General features: G+C 43.4%; 1 protein-coding gene across 2 annotated transcripts; it reads right to left on the reverse strand.

Moving 5' to 3' along the window:
- Positions 1–357: 357 nt before the first annotated feature.
- Positions 358–18378, reverse strand: LOC144195313 (histone acetyltransferase KAT6A-like). 2 transcript variants are annotated; one of them, XM_077714857.1, is made up of 16 exons: positions 17450–18378; positions 11815–11923; positions 11538–11653; positions 11070–11151; positions 10735–10849; positions 10289–10605; positions 10065–10177; positions 9721–9836; positions 9276–9417; positions 8622–8783; positions 8389–8482; positions 8004–8235; positions 7266–7458; positions 6397–7164; positions 6020–6281; positions 358–5818 (listed from the first exon to the last, which is right to left on the reverse strand). In XM_077714857.1, the coding sequence occupies exons 1-16, from the start codon at positions 18128–18130 to the stop codon at positions 2493–2495; spliced, it is 6828 nt and encodes a 2275-aa protein (XP_077570983.1). In that variant the 5' UTR covers positions 18131–18378; the 3' UTR covers positions 358–2492. The 2 variants fall into 2 exon arrangements, with proteins under 2 accessions (XP_077570983.1, XP_077570982.1); XM_077714856.1 differs by having other exon boundaries at positions 6020–6284.
- Between the last annotated feature and the right edge of the window lie 1197 nt (positions 18379–19575).

Genomic DNA, 19575 nt, shown 5'->3' on the forward strand with positions numbered 1-19575 from the left:
TGGCCTTTGTCAGTACAGCCCTCTTCATTCAAAAATAATAATAATAAAATACGCTTTTTAAAATTACATATTTCATTTGGTTTTTTTTGGAGGCTCATTCTCGTAGAAAATTTTAGGTATAATGCCACTCCAAGTACAAAAATTTAGGTTGTGACCCCTAAAATTAGTGAATATAAATGTGAATGCAGTCTAGTTATGACAAAACAATACTATGAAATTGATATGAAATAAAGTAGCATTGATAAATATTTGAATGTAAAAATATTTAGAATATTTGGTGAGAAAAAATTAATTTGAGTGGCAGAAGCCTAATTATACAAAGAAAAAAAAACATCCATCTAATAACATCAGGAGAAACATGAATGGCTCAACATAATTTATTTTCATTTTATTTTAAAATGTACAGAGTTCTTTGAAAGTACTTGCTAAGAAACGGGCTGCGGCCGGATAAATGGAAATACATACAGGGACAGAGAAGAGAGTTGAGGGCCGCTAAGTACAGAATTCTGCACTTAGTCAAACACTCTATTTTGCACTCCCTTAGCATACAACGAAACATGTACAATTCCAAAGAATACAAAAAGGGAAGCGATATAAACAGACAGAAATATACGGAGCTTATTTTTACATGCCTCTTTAATGTAAGGAAGTCATCCTATACACACTCACACACACTCTCACACACGTAAAAAAAATGCCAAGTGACCTTTAGATATTTGTAGTCCTTTTGTTTAAAATAGCATTAATATACTACACAAAGATAGAAAAACTCTAGAGATGAGATGGAATGAAAAGGTTAAAGGCATCTTATAATCACTAAAAGTGAGTAGAACTTTTTTTGTATTATCTATTTTGAATTTTATAGTAATTATTACCCAAGAAGTGATCTAAAAAATATGCAGTGTTGTATTTTTTTTTTAAATCCTGAAACAGAAGTGAAGGGGAAAAAATGACAGTACCAATATCAATGTCAGAATTTCCTTTTTATATTATAGAAAAAAATGTGTTCTCTACACAGGTTCTTTTTAGTCAAAAAGAGTCAGCTTAAGGTCATAATAGAAAGCTGCCCAGTCTGATAAAATTCAGAAAGAAAACAAAGTTCAGAACAGAACAATAGACACAAAAAAAGTATGCAATGTCAGGTCTGTAAGAAAACTAAAACGCCTCTTTTTTTTTTTGACTTTGAATACTGGTACATGGGCAACCAGGTGAACAATTCCACCTTGCGCCATTTAAACACCATCACCAACAAAGCTCTGACCCTGCTTTCATACGTGTGCGCCTCTATGTGTGGGCCAAGCCATGCACTACACCAGGGCTTTAAGTACACCTTTTATAAAGGCTAACTGTCTACTGCAGTGTCTCTAGCAAACACAGAGGTCAAGAGAAAAATAAAACGCATGTATAAAAACAAAAAAAATAACCAAAAAAAGTTAAAAAGAATACACATTTCATAAGCGGACATCTTGACCTTTTTTTTTTGGAGGGGGGTCTTTTAACACTTTGCTTCCATGGAAGTCAGCTAATTGAGTAATTTTTCCTTAAAGCAGCTAAATTGAATTTTTTGTTCGGAATACTTCATCCCCAAAATGGACATTGCACACTGACTGTTGTGTGGAGTGTGAACAAGAATAGTTGAATGTAGTACATTCTGGTGCTAGTCAGTTAATGCAAGTACTAGCCAGTATGTATGTAGTTGTTTGTATGTTGCTTCATAATGGGAGGTACCATAATATTTACATTTGTTGAAGTGACAGAAAACTGTAAAACAGAATGCTACTATTGGATACAAAAAAAAAGACACTTGTCTCCTCCTCTGTGTCTTTTTCAGTGTTTTGGTATGATGTCCGCCATCAAGGAAGACAGAAACATGAATAAAACACCACCTTGATCACAGAAATTTCCGCCAGGCTGGGTGGGCATGCCTTGGGAGATTTTTGGGGGTCTTTGTGAGAGAACCCTTGAGGGTGTGCCACCATTTTAGAATGCCACAAATATAAAGACTTAAGCATACAAGAGGCCAGACTGCACAGAGATATTCCAAAACCAAAAATAAAAAGTTCCAACATCATGATTAACAAAACAAGTATCCACCTACGATGTCTCTTTTTTTTAAGGTAAGGCTCCTATGTCAAAAGATTGTGTGCATGGTTGAATATAATCAGATAAGTGTCTTTTTGCATTAGCAATCTGACAATACGAGATCAGAATGAATCCTTGTCTGTTTCTGTGTATCTTTCTCGCCTCCCTCCATCTCCTCGAGAGGCAAAAGTAGACAATTGGGCCACTTGGCTGGGACCGTCTTGGCCTGACCTGGTCCACGTATATCTATCTATACCTTATCTTCTGAGGAATGGGCAAAAAGATGACACAGAAAACCGGGAAACCCATCGGTTTCCATTCACTTGCTCTGATGGCGCCTTCCACGGCGCCGCAGAATGTGAATGAGACTGATTTAAAGTACAGCAAATATCAGCCTTGGACCCCCGTCTTCATCTGCTCATATAGGGCGACTGTTTTGGGACACCGGCATAGCTGTGATGGGTGGGGCCTGTGTACATCATGTTGCTGTGGTGATTTGGCTGCATAGGCTGCTGGGGGTAACCCTGCCCACCCATCATTCCCATTTGCATTTGCATGGGGTATTGAGCTGGCTGATTCATATACGGAGAATTACCGTGGTAACCACTGTTCATCATGGGCTGGGGCATTCGATAACCAGCTGACATGGGATTAAGCGGCGTCATGTTCATGGAATTGTACGGCGCCGCCGTCGGCATGAGGTTTGGCATCATGCCGCGTTGAACGGCCAAGGTGCGAGGTGTGCCCTGCATGGTTACCGCCCCAGAGCTACGTCCGTAGAGTTGCTGTTGGTGCGGAGCCGGGGCCAGTTGCTGAGTGGCTTTGGAGCGAATGGAAATGTGGCCTTTGACGCTCGCCATTTGGCCCTGCAGTCGTTGCGTGTGGGGTGGCGGGCCAAGACTGATGTTGGTAGTGGGCATGTTGCGTTGAAGCTGCAGGGAGCCTAAGTTCATGGAGCCAGAGCTGAGGTTAGGGGGTGGAGTCATTGTGGGCTGGCCTTGGGAAAGAGGCACGTGGGCAGAGGGCGGCAACCCCGCCGGGTTGGACAGCGAAACGCTGGTGGCGTAGGAGGTGACGGAGGCCGAGTGAGAGTAGGGCATGGCGTGCGGATCCATGATGGTGTTTGTGAGCTGTTGGAGTTTGGCCAGGCTGAAGGTCGCGGAGGGTTGGGGGTAACCTCCCGTGCCGAAGTCCTGACCCATGCGCTCGTAGAGTGTGCGGCCGCCACCCCCGCCTCCGCTTTCGGGGATCTCCATAATCATGGGGGTGGAGCCGAAGCCATTTCCCATGCTGCATTGGGAGAGGGGTTGCTGCTGTTGCTGTGGAGGGGGTGGAGCTGAGGGTTGAGGCTGGGAATTAGGGGTTTGCTGTTGTTGTTGCTGAGGAGGTTGTTGTGAGACTTTCTTTTGCGACGATTGCGGATTAGTACTTGGCGGTCTTTCGATCACACCGCAGCTTTGGGGGGATTTGATGCCACAACTAGGAGTGGAGGATCGGTGGGGAGGAGGTGGAGCTTGGGGGACGGAACCGCCTACATTACTGGCTCCGGGACCACTATTAGGGCCAGGTCCGCTTTGCTGGATGAGGCTACAGCTTCCTAACCCATGTGGCGTTCCACCATTCCCCGCGGAAGATGTTAAACTTGGGGTTGGCACGAAGGGGCAACTGTTGGACTGCGAGGTGGACGGAGTGGCCGAGCTGGAGGAAGACGTGACAGATGAGGACGCCGAAGAGTTTCCTGCCACAGTAATCCCAGCTCCGCTTCCACCATTCCCAGTTCCATTGCTTCCTCCGCCCATGGTGGAGTCATAGCTACTGGGGTTATCATAGTTCTCTGTCGTACTTTCGATACTCCCTAAATCGCTGAAACCACTGTCAACAACTTGCTGCGAGTGGTCCGAAACAGACGGCACATCCATCATGGGAGATGTCTCCATGTTCTGCTGGGAAGGGGCCGATAAAGAACTGGGATGTTCTGGGGTAATCTGCGTGTACCCACCACCACCTCCACCACCCGCCCCAGTAGGGCCAGGAGTCCCACCCCTCTGCCCAGTTGTCGTCGTCTCCATGATGGCTGAAGGTAACCCTGGACTGTTCACTGAACGCACGGACTGACCAGACAGCGGGGGCATTTGAGGATTCGGTAGAGGACTACTATGTTGCGAAGCCCCACAGTCCTCTACCAAAGCTAGGGCTTCCTCTTCAGCATCCCCTGAATGGCTGTAACTCTGTAATGTCCGACAGGCAGCTAGCGTCTCTTCACAGTCTTGGTAAGCCCCGTGATGAGTCTCCGTCTCTTCATCCTGGGCTTCCCCTTGTGTCAAAGACTGTACGGCCTGCACTGTCTCCAAATCCAGTTCATTGGAGTGATGGTGGGCGTGATGTGTATGATGGTGACTCAAATCCTCTTTAAAATCCGAGTGCTGGTGTGGATGCGGGTGGGAGTGTGAATGCTGGGGTTCTATTAAAAGTGCAACGTCTTTGTCCTCGGTCTGTAAAGGTTGAAGTTCCATAGGTTCTGGGGGAACAGACATGGCCGTAACAGTTTCCACAGCAGCAGCGGCGGCGGCAGATTCCTCCTGCTCTCGTCGGCGTCTATCTTCTTGCTGTGGGTCAGCAGAGGAGGGTTGACATTTGACCTCTTGCACCTGCTCTTCAAGGTCCTCCTCTTCTTCCTCTTCGTCCTCCTCTTGCTTGCTGACGTAATCCCGGGCCACGCTGTTCTCCGTGTCTAAAAAAGTCTCTCCTCCCTGTGGTTCTTCTTTAACCGGAGGAGAGCTTGGATGTGAAACGGGTTCTTCATCCTCATCTTCATCCTCGTCATCATCAGACTCTTGATTTTTTCGTTTTTTACTGATGTTGCTGCTACTGCTATTACTCTTTTCTTCCAAGTGTCCGTCACCCTCGTCATCTGCGTCGTGGTCCTCGCTACGCCGGCTTCCCGAACTTGGTGCCACCGGCGTTCGTCTCGACGTGAGGTTTCCACAACCTTGTTGCTCAAAGTCTTCTTCCTTTTCCTCCTCTTCGTCGTTATCTTCTCTTTCGCCGATATCGACACTCGGAGGGCGGAATTGGGGCGTCTTGGACGATGAGGACGAAGCGGACAACATTGGGCGGGAGAATGGACGACTAGATTTGTTGTTGTTCTCCCAAGATCTCTCTGCTTCTTCGTCTTCTTCTTCTGCCTCTTCTGGTTCAGAGTTAAGAGGCGGTCTTGGAGCAGGTGGTGGAGGGTGACGGAGCATAGGGTTTCTAGGGGGTCTACCTCTCCTTTTTGGTACTTTTTGCTCCAAAGGCATTGGGAGATAATCATCTTCGTCCGAGTATTTTTCCTTATTTTCCGTGATGGTTCTGGAAACACGTTTGCTGTTTCGATCATTGGAAAGTAGCAAAGGGTTTTTGTCCATTTGCTGTTCTTGCAGTCTTTGCTTCTCCTGTTCTTGTCTCTCCGCTTCTTCTTGGGCACGCTGGAGATACCACGTCCGAGGTTTCCGCCCTGGCTTCATTTTGATTTTGGGGGGTGTAGGAGTCCCGCTTGCTTGGCTTTCTGCAGCAGCTCGTTGGTTGGCTCCGCTTCCAGGTGGTCTTCCAGGTCCCCGTTTCTTCCAGTGCAGTGGTTTCCGACTCTTTCCTTTTGGCCAGCCTTTTTTCTTCTTGACTGGGGCCTCGGGATCGGTAGCTTGATTCCCCGAAGGACATGGTAATGCAGCTACGGGGTTCAGGATGGAAGTTAGCTCTAAAAACAGATAATTGGAAGAAACAGGTTAGAGCAGGGGTGGGCAAACTTGGGGAAAAAAAAACATTTGGACAACGTCAGCGGGCCGGATTAAAAAGCCTAGCGGGCCCTACGTGGCCCGCGGGCCGCAGTTTCCCCATACTGGTTTAGACATTCAAAACATACTTTCATCTAGGAGTCAACAAGATTGAAGTCACTCACCATCTTCCTCTGAATCAGAGAGGTTGCAGTGGCGTCCCCGTTTCGGAGCAGGGTCTGACAACCCAAGTGCGGAGCGGGCAGGCGGGTATCGCCGCAAGGGGTGGTGACCCATAGCCGTCTCTTCCTCCAGCCGTGGCATGGGCCTCTCGGAGTCCGAGTCAACAAAGGGTTCATCCAAAACCTCGGTGGTCTCAGAAATGGTCTCGGTCACCACGCTGCTGTGTGGGTGGCTGCGCTGACGAAAACGACGTTTTCTCAACGGCTTCTGGGCAAAAGACAAGGAAATTTTACTTTCTTGATTGTAAGTATTAAAAACTAACTTGCTATCTTACAAAGAGTTAAGAGTTAAAACAGATAAAACGAGCAGTTCTTTGTACCTTGCATTTGAGTCCCATAACGGGCTTGGTCAAAATCGGTGGAGAGCTTGCCCTGCTTTCCTCATCTTCATCGTCTTCATCATCCTCGTCCTCATCTTCCTCATCATCCTCCTCCTCCTCTTCTTCCTCCTCCTCATCTTCCTCACTACTATCACTGAAACCAGTTTTACGGACGGGAGGAGAATCATTGAGCCTGGATACCCCAGGAAGTTGTGAGAGCCCCTCCCCCGGTTCCTCCATGTGTCTGGGTTTGGGGCCTCTCTTTTTTCTCGGAGGTCGTCCTCTTCGGGTAGGAGCTATGGTGGGGTGCCGAGCCGTGTCTACTGTCCGAAAGCTAGTCAACTCTACTTTTCGCTCTGGTGAGAATACGGAAGATGGAATGGCTGCCGACCCCATTTTTCCTCCCTCTGTCCTCTCATTGTCGTCGCCTTCATCTTCCATTTGGCAGACTTTGGGCGGCCTTCCAACTCGATGGCTATCCCTAACCCCTTTCCCCCATGGCCAATTTTTGGGTGGGCGACCTCGGGGTCTGCGTTCACCATTGGCTGGCGGGGGTGGGCGTGGTTGCTTTGGGGCAGGCAGACAACGGACTGGAGGTGACGATGGAGTACTTTGGTTGACTGGAAATCCTAGAAACCCCTTTCTCTCTTCTTCTTCCTCCAATTCTTCATCCTCCTCATCCTCCTCTTCCTCCTCATCTTCTTCTTCTCTTTTCTTTGCCTGACGCATGTGCCAGGACAATGATGGTAGCTTAATGCTTGGTTTGATCTATTAAAAAAACAAGAAGATACAATTATAATGGCTGCTTCTTTAAATGCTGGCATACACTGGTTAAAGTGCAGTTGTAAGGTAATCAGAAAAATGTTTACCTCTTTCCGGTCTTCCGCCGTTGGTTCTTGATCCTCTTCATCTTCATCCTCATCAGCATCCGATACTACAGTATTAGTAACAATGACAGGAGTCCATCGAAGACACTCTGGGTCAACTTCGAGTTGTCGAGGTCGAGCTTTGAGACGAGCCATGTGGCTATCTATTAGCGTATCTCGTCGCACGAGGACCAATCTGACAAAGGGGGAGAAATCAATCATTATAATATATATTATATGGGCTTTTTTTTCTTAGTAATGAAACATTCTTTTAAAGATGTTTTTCATTTCAAATGGTAACAAAATATATATTTTAATTATGTTCAATATTAAAGTGGAAAACAGAAAATATCTTTATATTTATTTTTAGATCTTACAAAAAGTGCTTTGAAAACACAAAAGAAATAGAATTGGATTGAAAATATTGCAATGGTTGATTTTAAAAAGGGGAAATGTAATGTACATATCTAACCGTTTGAATTTGACCCTAAAACAGAAAGTCGGCACTCATGATTTGCTTTCTTGGGCCGCACAACATGATGCCGCTGTCCAGATTTGGCCCCCGGGCCGCCACTTTGACACCAGTGGTATATATTGTCACATAGTGATGGCCTATAAGCATCGAGCGCAACTTGACTAAATTTTATTTTTAAGTGCTGTATTTTTTCAGGTAGCCCAATCATCACTACCAAGCTAAAGAGAATGTTAGCTCTGATGAGAAGCTATATTTAGTTTTCTGACCTCTCTCCCCGTTGCTCAAGCATATTGAGGCTGTATAGCGTTGTGGTGATATCCTGCGGGCAAATCCCAGTAAGTTTGCTGAGCTGTCTAATTGTGATCTGCCGGTCATGAACCCTATGGAGGCACTCTAGGACCTCACTGCGCCAATAGGCCATGTAAGAAAGCCGGCCGAGATCTGAGAGAGGCTTCTCTGGTGATCCGGGCTGACCCTCACGCTTAGATAGTAAGTAACCTGCAAGAAGAAAAGACACATTGCAACAATAATTACTATCAGTGTTTCTTTCAGAATGAAATAAAAAATTGTGCTACTAAGTTTACTTTCTAATTAACAAGTTTATGTCAATATAGTAAATCCGAATTGTGTTTGACAAGGAGAGATAATTACTGAAATCAATGAGAAATCGCCCATAGCCCTTTCGCTGGTACTGCGGAAGAATCATGATGCATGATACGTTGTATTTCTGTTGGCAGTGTTTCTCCTGAAAAGACACATAGTACACCATTAGAGAATAATAATGACTGAGACAGCTGGATTTTTAACGATTTTTTTGGCAGGATACAAGCATTTAAAGAGATGTAATGAGGAAATTCTCACAAAATGAAACCATCTATGCTTACCTTAGAAAAGTAGCCGACAAGGTGGCAACCTTTGTTGTCATTTTGCGTGAGGACATAGAAAAGGAAGGGTTCCACATCGTAGTAGAGGGTCTTGTGATCGAGAAAAAGCTTGGCCAATAGGCACAAGTTCTGGCAGTAGATTGTGCTCACATTTCCATCGACCTTTCAAATAGATTATTGAGAGAACAGACATGAGTGCTAAATGGAAGCTACTCATTCAGCCAATGCTAATCGGAGAAGAGGTCAAATGCAGTTTAAAAAAAATAAATGAAGTTTAGGGAGCCATAGAGACAGATAAGATTGAGTTCTAAGTAGTATTAGGCCTGAATACACCTATAGAGAAGCAATACAACATTATGAGAAAATCAATATTGGTTGTAATCATTACATTGAGAAATTGTATTATATAGTCTATATTGAATATTAGTTGACATTTGATAATTTCCTTAATGCTGAAAAAACACCAGTCAATCAACTCAACTGAGCATTTAATCAATGTTAATCAACTGTAAGTGAATGTACATTATTGTGCTGTAATTGGAAGAATGTCCTTTATATGAATTTTGATTTCTCTATAGCAGGATAATTCCTCATTTTAGAATGCTGTTATTTATAATGGTATTATTTTGACCATCTTTCAGTAGGAGTGTTTACCTCAAACACAGACACGTCATCTTTCCTGTAAATCTCATTAGCTGGAGGATGGAACCAGCTGCATTTCTTCATGTGTTGATAGAGGATGCTACGGCTCTTCATGTAGCGCAAACAAAACTCACAAAGGTATAGTTTGGGTAGTCTAAAAACAAAACAAAAGAAAGGTGTAACATGATAAAGGTTAGTGCACTTTTTTTTTAAATACTGGCAGTGAATGTCAAATACTAAACAGATTCACTACTACGACAAATAATGTGAGATATTTCCTGCTCAAACAACTGAAAAGAGCCCCAATTCAATACAATAGACATTTGCAAATTGAATAACAATTGCTATCTATTTAATGCATCTCTCTGTTCCTGCTCGTCATTCCAGATATAATTATATTCGTGTCCAGGAGCATGCCAAAATAATAAAAATAAACAATTTCGAGTAAACTGTGCACCTGCTGTATTCCTGCGGGTAGGGAGAAGAATACCACGTCTGGATGTCAAACTTTCCAAATTCAATGACTGCTGGACATCGCATCTGTGGGTCCGGTGGACCTGTTACGCCCACTTTCTGTTGATGTGAGCAAATAAAAAAAAAAAAAAGGATTTAAATAATAATAATAAAAATAGGAAGCTTACATCATACACTACCACTAGAGAAAACACAGTAATGTGAGTAAAGAAAACACATTTAATGACAGTAATAAAATATGTCATATGCTATTTTTTTATCTCCTTTTATCACTCATTCTACATTAATTATTTTTTTGGGGGGGGGGGGGTGCAATAAATTATATACCTGTAATGCCAGATCCTGGATGTGTCTAAAGAGCTCAATATCTTTTTCAGTTAGATTTTCATGACCAGGCAGTCTGTCGTCGTCATCTCGCCAATCGCTGCCTTCCTGATTGTCTAAAAATGGTGAAAAAAACAGAATAAATCATATGCCACGTCACACACTCAATAATAATAAGAATATTCTCTAGAGAAAACTATAATTATGAGCAAATAACAATAACCTACCTGTCCTATCATCTCCCTCTCCCTTACGATTGGCTTTCTTTCTGATACGACACTGTTCCGAGTAGTCCACCACTTCTTGGCGTGCCTTTCGACCCTCGGGTGAAGGTGTAAAAAATTTGGTGAGGGCATCGATTAATCCCTTGGTCTTGTTGTTAAAGCGAAGACTGCTTTGTGTCAGGTCGTCAGTATCCCGCATTGAGAAAAGTAGTCGGTCATCGCCGGGGTAACCTTCGCAAGAGGAGCTGGACGAGGAATTCGGGGAGGCCGAACGCTTCCGCCGAGCGCGGCCAACTAGTTTCTTGAAGGGTCGCCCGGGCCTGAGCGGACAATAAAAAATAAAAGTTATTAACTAATTTTTACATCATGTCTGTTGAACACATGATTTGAATGAGGAAAAAAAATGGTGTTGCGTGCATGCTGTATAGAAAGTGCATATATTTCTTTACCGGTTTTTGGGCCTGCCAAGTGGTGCGTTATAGCGTCGTTTGATTTGTGCTGCCTTTTCATGTAAAAGATTCTTTCCCTTCCTCCTGGGTTGGCAGATTTGACAAATCCACATTCCTAAAAAAAAAAAAAAAAAAGTTTTATGGGTCTTACAATGAGAAAGGCAATGAGAGAAACACTAAACATGTGATTCCACATGACTGTTGTAGATTTAATGTGTACATTATCTAGAAATATAAATCTCACTCATTGAGGCATATTAGATAAATGATTGACTTTATGAGAGGCTGTTAAGATGTAATAGAGACCTGGGTACAAAGTTAGGGAGTTTATTTACCTTTGGGCATCCGTGTGAGGGGTGGATCACAGCATTCCATGTGGAAACCCCGATCACATGAATCACAAAATAACATATTGTCCTAAACACAAAAACATAAACAGATAATTACAAATGACTGTATCGCCAATAGTAATACATCTGCACCTCCGACTTGCTATATAATTGCACTGGGCATGTTGAATACATAAATAACTATTAAAAAAAACATTTTTCCTGATGTATCAACATCAATATAAAAAGTCTGGAATGACAAATTGTGCAACAGATTTAAAAAAAAGGTGCCTGGTTGTATCTTTTGAATCCCAATGATGTCCTATAATGAAAATAACAATGAACAAGGCAGGCAGACTAAAATAGCACATGTCAGAAGTACAGATACAATATGGCTACATGCATATATATCTGGCTCTTAAGCAAAGAACAGAGGCTTCACTGCCACTCTGCTATATTCGCTCATCCTCTCACCGCATTCTTTCCTTGATCTTGACAGCTGCTGCAGGTTTTGCATTCGATGCACTGCCACCACAGTGCCTTGACTCTCACCGTGAGTTCTGGAGAGAACTTGAGACAAGACGGGTGGCCTGCAAACAGGTAGAAACCCATTCACAAACATGTAGAAACACAATCGTGGTCTTACAGTAATATAAGACTTATACAAGGACTAAATTCACATTGTGCATCCAAGATCTCAAGTTAGGAGCGATACAATGGAGGCATATGAAGAATTTTAAAAGATACTCACCACTATTGCCACAGTCAGCGCAGGAGATGAGCTCCTCAGGCTTCTTATCGCGATTTTGTTCCTTGGTCCCCAAACAGAAGCTGCAGATAGGAATTGGCTCCGCCACCGGCTAGAAAAAAACATTACACGGTCAATTTGAAGGTCAAAACAAAGCGTGTCATTCGTGCCCCGGGAGGAGTTTGTTATCAGACAAACCTTCATGTTGTGTTGAACAAATATTCTATTAGTAAAGAGCTTGGAGGCCTCACATTGCTTACTAATTTGTAGAACTGACCTTGTTGTGCAAAACAGTGTGTGGAATACTCAGTGGATGTAGTAGTAAAGCAATACTGATGGACTGTGTCGGAGTAACTGATTGGGATGACCAACATGGGAGACATTATGTTCACACTGACACCTGTCAGTGTTTCTATCCACTTTTGGTTTAACGATAGATGGGGAGCAAAGAGTAACTGGATTGATTGCCTCCATTAGGATGTTGGAAACTTGTTAAAACCTTGTTTTAGTCATTTCAATCTATTTGATATTAACATTACATATCTAATACTGTGAAACATTAGTCAACACCAAGACATATGCTTGCTTTTAAAATGGGCAACTCTACCTTTAAGCTATAGAAACCACATCAAACACCTGTCTAAGACCATATAAGTGTCATGTTTATTTTGATAAATAATTCTCTCAAGCCTTGTTTGCGACAATCCAAAAATTAAGAAAAGTTTTCCCATATAAAATATCCCAATTGCAAGACAAAGGAACTTTTAAATGTTGGTACCCATTATTAGCGAGTGTACTCCAAGGTAAGTGTTTATATTTAGTCTGTCTAAAACTGGCATCTGTATCCCTTATCCTGACAAACAATTAAATCGAAAAAAAATCTATCATCAAATTGTCCATTTAAAAAAATATATATATTTTTTTAGTCTATGTAAGTTATGACAACAGGTTTAACTCCACCAATGCTACATAAGCACCACTGTGTATCATTGTGTGCATAGCTGTTGAAGTATGGGAGGCCAGTGGGTCCTGACAGGGAGGAGACAGAAGCAGCAACTTGATTTATTGGGTTAATTTTCTTTAAACCCAGCCACCTTCATACAGCCTCCCCTAACCCTGCCACCCAAGCGCTGGGATGTCGAGAGAGGCATGGCGAGTAGGTGTCAGGAAAGGAGGTCAACAATTAAAGTAATGCTGTAAAGAATAAGCTGCAAAAAATGGCTTAAATTGAACGAAATGTCCCATTTGTAATTCTCTTGCAGAGCACGGTACTGCAAAACATATACTTAAATACACAATCTTTTTTTTTACCCGATTCCAATCCTCCAGGACACAATTAGGCCCAATTTCCGATAAATTCGGATACGATTTCTAATCAGGGCCATCCCTATTAAATATTATGCAAGAGTGGGTAAATCAAAAGAATGCAGAATTCTACCGGGAGGTTATAAAGAAAAGACACCTCAATCCCCATCTGACATGTAACATGTTTCTCTGCCAAGTAGGCCGAATCCAGATAAGAAAAAAAACTCGGAAAGCAGCAGTGGGCCTTTCCAGACACCTTATACAGAGACACCCACACTCCAGGATGATTTCTGTTACCAGTTGCCACTCTAAATGAATCCCCAACAGAAACTCCAAAATGAAAAGCTAATCCGCTTTCAGTGTGACAGGGAATTCATAGCAATGAAATGCGATCTACACATTTCGCCTGGGAACAATTTTGCACTTCATTCATCACCACAGCGTTGCTTTCGTTCGGGATATCCCTTCATTTCTACAAATCAGCAGGTCTTTGGAATCAATCGCCATGGCTACCATTTGCCATTCTACATTTACGCTGTCTTATAAGTCTAAAATAAGGTGTCTATTCATGTTCAGCATGCAGCCCTTTATACTATCCGGTGCCAAACTGTGATCCTAAGCCAGGAAAGGCACACCCCACAACTGTTATCAGTTAGTTATATTAACAGGGTGGACTTGAAATGCCACTTGAGAGTTGCTACGAGTAGCACGCACATGTATAAACACACATAGGCGGTCAGGTTTTAACCAGCCATGCACAAAAGCTTTTTTTAGGATTAGCTCAACACTTTCAAATGCTCAGCAATAGCTTCTTGAGACTCCACTTCACATGATCGTAGTGCAGAGAATACAAAACAGAAGTGGCCTGGTTTTCTTTTTAATACAACTGGCTGTTGTTATCCAAAGAGAGAACATGATATTGAGACGGCATAGAGAGAACAATGGAGAGGGAGAAGTAAGGAATAACGAGCAAAACAAGAACAAGAAGGGAAAAAAAAACATTACTGTTGTCCTTGTCTCAAGTCAAGGATCTCATTAAAATGGGGATCCAATCCCTGCAACCCCCAACACACCCCTTTCTTATTGCCGCCTGAACACAAGCACACTGACGACTATTGACGGGACATGCCTTGCAAATTAAGACCATTAAAATACCTTAAGATTCTATTTCAAGGTTTAAGACACGTCAATGTGTTCAACTTTCCTTGCAAATGCATGCAAACCACAGATAGAGTGAAATGACAGTGTCGATTGGAGAGGGTTGGCTGCTCTCCAGCATCTCTTCCACAGCTGCGTGGCACATTTGCCTCCATTTGTGGGGAGGTGAGGTTATCCCATATGGAAGACCTTATGAAGCCAAAATGCCATTGACGTCGTGGCGGTTGGAGAGCAAAAGGCAACTGTTCGTTTGCCCTGGCAGGAAAATAATGTTAGTTTTGTAGAGTTTTAGCCCGCTGATTCTGTCTGTGAGGTCTGCACATTTACTAGTCTAAGCCATTTTAAAATCTGGAACCAAAATATTTCACAGTGTAGTTTTACACAACGATCCGGTAAAGTAAATGATGAGTACCGACTTTCAGTTTTAGGATCATATTAAAATGAAGAGTATAGATATATATTACATTTCCTGATTTTCCCCTTTTTAAATCAATAATTATAATTTTTTAATCATTTTTTTCAGTTTTTAGTTCAAAAATGATTTTGTAAAATCTAAATATATATCTAAAAAAAGCTAAAATAAACTGTTTTAGATCTATAAAAAACACAATATTGGGGGCTTTTAATCCATTTATAAAAAAAAGAAAAATCTAAATATTATATCAAAAATGCCCCACATGAAATCGAGTTGACGTTAACGCGGCCCATAAACCAACCCAAGTCTGACACCCTTGGTGTACCGTATTACAGTCGAAACACACGGGGATTGAGCCCATAAGTGGCGATGACTAGCACAGAAAAGAATATCAATTAGCATTCATAGTATATATTGTAACCTCAAGTGGCCAAAGCATGCAAAAACTGCAGTGTGTGTGAAATTGCCAATCTAGTTCCATGGTCAGTGGCCGGTTTCGGAGGGAAATCACTGTATGGGTGTGTGTGTGTAGGCGCAAGTGTCTTTTTCACACGTCCTCAGCGTGACACTGCACGTCGACATCGAGAACTCTGGTTCACCCCTCTCCAGCTGTTGGGAAGAGGGCAATCGCAGGGCAGGGATATCGCTCTTTCCTATTATGACGGGACGACCATCATGCACACACAACTATGTAATCACAGCGCTCGGCGCACAAAGGCTCGCCGTCAAAGCCCATCCCAACTAATGGCCAACGCTTCATACCGCTAACGGGTGCTCAGGGAGGCAATGAGGTTTGGAGTCTATATATCCATGACCCCTGGTTGACTTCGATCCCTAGCCGCCTCCCCCTTCATGACCTGGCAATGGCACCCTATTAAGGATGAGGGGGTGCCGGGGACGGTCGAATTGTACGGTCTGACCCAAACGTCAGAGTATTCAGCATGGAAAGTTCACAGATGAGGTCAGCATTGATGCTTGGCTATTTGTTTAGATTTTTTTTCCTCATTTGCCCCTTTTCTCTGAGAGAAATCATAACTGTGGCAATCAAGCAAAGCAATGTGGCAATGATGCGCCAATGGAAGGCTCTGAAAACTGTAGGGCCATCATGGATGCAATGGCCTGTGACTGTTACACGCACTGTTTAAAAAGGCTTGTTAGCCCAGGCTGCCTTGCATGGAATGTACAGAGCAAACAAATTTAGCATAGAGTACAGTCCAGTAAAGATAGCAATCAATAACAGGAAGAAAAAAGGAATCTATTCATTCTTTCATGCCAATATTTTCTCAGGTTTTCCACAATGCTAAGCCCAATATTATTCACAAAATATCTACTGGGTAATCTATAAGTGCTATTCTAAACCTTTTGGAGGGAGTTTAAAAAGAAGCATAATCTCAATAGCACATAATGTTCACATATGTCTAGATCACATTTTGTGACATGTGGGCCACAGTATTGACATTCCTTAAGTGTTAATCGTTATATAAATGGTGCCTCGCATAACCTAAAATGTGATGTCGGCATATCTGGACACCAGCTGTGCATTAGAATTATAAAGACGAAAAAAGGGAAAATCAAATGAACAAAAATAGAAAAACTATGCTTATGACCTTACTCTATTCATATTTCTGTCCTTTTGATATCACTAAATGTCCAATCCACTTTGCAGTGTTAAAGGATTTAAAATAAATTCATGAAAACTACTTGATATAGGACACTTATGTTTTTAAATGACAGCAAAGTAACCAGAAGCTGAGTCATAGCCAAGGTTGATATCTGGTCATCTTTGGAAGTGGATTGTTGTGATCCAAGCGGGTCACTATGTCACACAGACCCCATATGATCGTCAGCCTGCTCTCTTGGCTAATCTCTACGTCTGCTTCCAGCCTTCCGGGGGGCTTGAACCAGCACACACACACCCACAAAGGGCACAGATAAAGACAGGAGCCAGTCAAAACAGTAGCGTGAAGTCGTGCAAGTCCTCCAGGATCAAATGTCTGAACGGGTCAGCGGGTGACGACACCTAAAGCTAGTTGACAGTGCAAGGGAGTGAAAAAAACTACCAAAGTTTGTACATGGACATAAATCTGAACCCTCCTTGAGCTTGTATTTTTTCCAGTCTGGACATTTGTGTGTGTACTCTTTCATGGTCCTTAGAAGCAGAGGTTAGCAACCGGCCGTTTTGCGTCTCTCTGATCAGGTTACAAAAGTGGGTGTGTTCCCGCTCTCCTCTGTCGCCTGCATGTCTGCCTCTCCCGCGCTCTCCAGCTCATTCTGCCTCTTTTGCTTTCTTCTCCCTCCACGTCTCTCTGCCCCTCTCGTTTAGAGCTTTGTAACTTGCATCATCCAGCCTCATACGCCACTACTACATACTCTCGCGCTTCTTTTAGCTCAACACACTTCCCACATTTGTCCTTCCTGCTAAAAGAGCAGCAGTCAATCCAAACAGACTGGAAGACTTCCTCCCCTTGTTGACCTTTCCCTCTCAACTGACCTAGCAGACATCTAATAAAATAACGACACACTTACACAGTTTACACGGACCATAAGCAACAGAATTGCAAATGGGTTCCTTGTCAAACTGTCATCCAAATTGTTTAAGTCCGTCTAGTTAAAGTCGGCTAACAAAAGCAAAGCTACACGGTGTGCAGTTGCAAATCAGAACTTCAAATGAATATTCTACACCCCACTGAGGGATGACTACTAAAACTCAGCATCATCTTTTGAGTGTTTTGTGTATATACTGAACAGTTAAAATCTCACCTTATCCTTTTCATGAGGCAGCCGACGAACCGGAGGCAGCGATTCCAAAGAAACCGTCCCGGTGCCGTCGTGATGGGAGCTGCTGCGGCTGATGAACTGAAAAAGTGGCCCGTGTTTTGCCACGCGTCCGTGCGCCACGGCCCTTTTGAGGGCAACCCTCAGCTGTTGGTGGAAGATGCCAGGCCCCATGGAGCCACTGCCTGATAAGTAAGCTGCCACATCAGCCTGGCACTTAAGAAAGCGCTCAATGTTTTTCAAGCAAGAACCACCTGGCTCATGGAGGCCCTCCAATGCCCGCTTGATTAACTTGTTCCAGTCAAGTCCAGGTCTTTTGCCCATATGGCTTTGGAAGCTAACACCACTGCTGCTTCCACCACCGCCACCACCACCATGACTGCTGCCTCCTCCAGAGCTGCCACTTCCTTTTTGTTTTGGGAGAACAAAACGTCCAGGGTTTTCAGGGTCTTTGTACGAGTTAAGACCTTTATTGGTCACCTTAAGGATAGTTCCATCTTTGACACTAAGCTCTAACTGTTCCAGAATAGTTTTGCGATCCAGAGTATGGGACATGGAAACAGCATTGCAAATACGTTCCTCAGATGGACGTTGCTTCTGTTTCTTCACCTTCTTGATGGCCTCCAGGATCCATTGGGTGTATGTGGGGTTGGCCAGTTTCACCATGGCTGCAGTCTCTCAGGGCGCGGTGGCCCCGGTTGGCTTCCCACAATCACCAGAAGAGAAAATAGGAAAAAAGCGAACTACAGAGTCAAATCACAGACCTAACCTGGCCTGCGCCGAAGCGCCGACCCCTCCTTGGCGTCTCCGTCTACTGCTTCTTCTCCGCTTACTATCCCTTGTCTTGTGGACGCACAGAGACTCTCTCTGAAGCAGAGAATGAACAACACGGTAGTGAGCAGCTGATCATAGCACAACCCCCCCAAAACCCACTCCCCCACCCAGTAAATGCAGACCCACCCACTTTCGTCACAGGACAGAGACGAGTCTTGAAATAACTAAATATGTCAGAATAGAATAAGGGTGTCTTAACAGTAAACCAGGGAGTTTAACAGTCAAACTCTCATCTCAATGTGAGTGGCAAAAGATGACCATGTCCTCCAAAAGATGGGTTTCATGTTAGTGAAGAAAATCTGGACCAGTGTCCGGGTTGTATTGTAGTTTTAGGTAGGTTGGATGCTTCAGTCGTCACAGTCGTTTGCCCTCTCTTATCCTTTCACAGTGAATTCCAACTCCAGCAGTCGGGGCTTCTCAATAAAAGGATGGAGCAGACCAAGTTGATCACCATCATGTCTACTGCACTTCAGTAGCACCAACCTGTACAGAAGATACAAAAAGAGAGAAAATATTGTTAGAATTTGATCTAAATTGAACCCAAACACCAAACCATAAAGGTAAATAAACAAAAATCTAATTGCACTGCTGCAAAATGAACATGAGTAACTACAATCATGCAATTTCCTCTTGTAGATTAGAAGTGTACAAAATAAATATGTACTGTCAACAAGTCTAGCATGAGTGTTAAAATGACCATCCTACTATTTTATTCTGAGAAAGCAAACACAATGTAGTCAAAACATACAGTTAGCAAACACAAGCCGTGTGGGTAAGATTTTTAAAAAATCAAAGCTTAAACAGTTAACTCTCAGATCCCAAACTGTTACCTTTTGTTTTGTTTACACTCCCTAGCACAATAAGCAGCCCCGTGTGTAACAACAAGCATTCCCGCTAAATGCTGTTGTTTAGCAAGCTAGCGCCAACAGCTAGCCACTATGCTAACCTTACGATTGTTTTGCTAAGGTTCCTTGCAGAGCCAAAACGTAAACAACGAGAAAGAAACAGCCGGCAAAACACCCGCACAATACCCCCCAACTCGGATCTTTGCTAGCCACAACAACCGCATCAAAACCCGCACGACCAAACGATCCCAATTCGAATGACATTCTCTTATTAAGGTAAGATCGCGGCCTTGTATTGGGCACAATGCAAGTTGCTTAGAGCCATATCACCAAGTGCAGGAATTGATGCATCTTAGGCAAAAACATCGAGGACTACATACCCCCGGAGAGGCCCCGCGGGTCGCATGCTCCGCCGCCGCCGACCGCTGTGAC

The sequence above is a fragment of the Stigmatopora nigra genome, chromosome 4 (assembly GCF_051989575.1).
Source record: "Stigmatopora nigra isolate UIUO_SnigA chromosome 4, RoL_Snig_1.1, whole genome shotgun sequence".
Classification (NCBI taxonomy): Eukaryota; Metazoa; Chordata; class Actinopteri; order Syngnathiformes; family Syngnathidae; genus Stigmatopora; species Stigmatopora nigra.

What these genes read in the sequence shown, in the direction of transcription:
- LOC144195313 (XM_077714856.1), bottom strand. Translation starts at nt 18,130, where the DNA reads ATGGTGAAACTGGCCAACCCCACATACACCCAATGGATCCTGGAGGCC. An exon ending in CTTGGCAGGCCCAAAAACCG is followed by an intron (nt 10,606 to 10,734) that starts GTAAAGAAATAT and finishes TTGTCCGCTCAG; the next exon opens with GCCCGGGCGACCCTTCAAGA. An exon ending in TTGTCGGCTACTTTTCTAAG is followed by an intron (nt 8,483 to 8,621) that starts GTAAGCATAGAT and finishes GTGTCTTTTCAG; the next exon opens with GAGAAACACTGCCAACAGAA.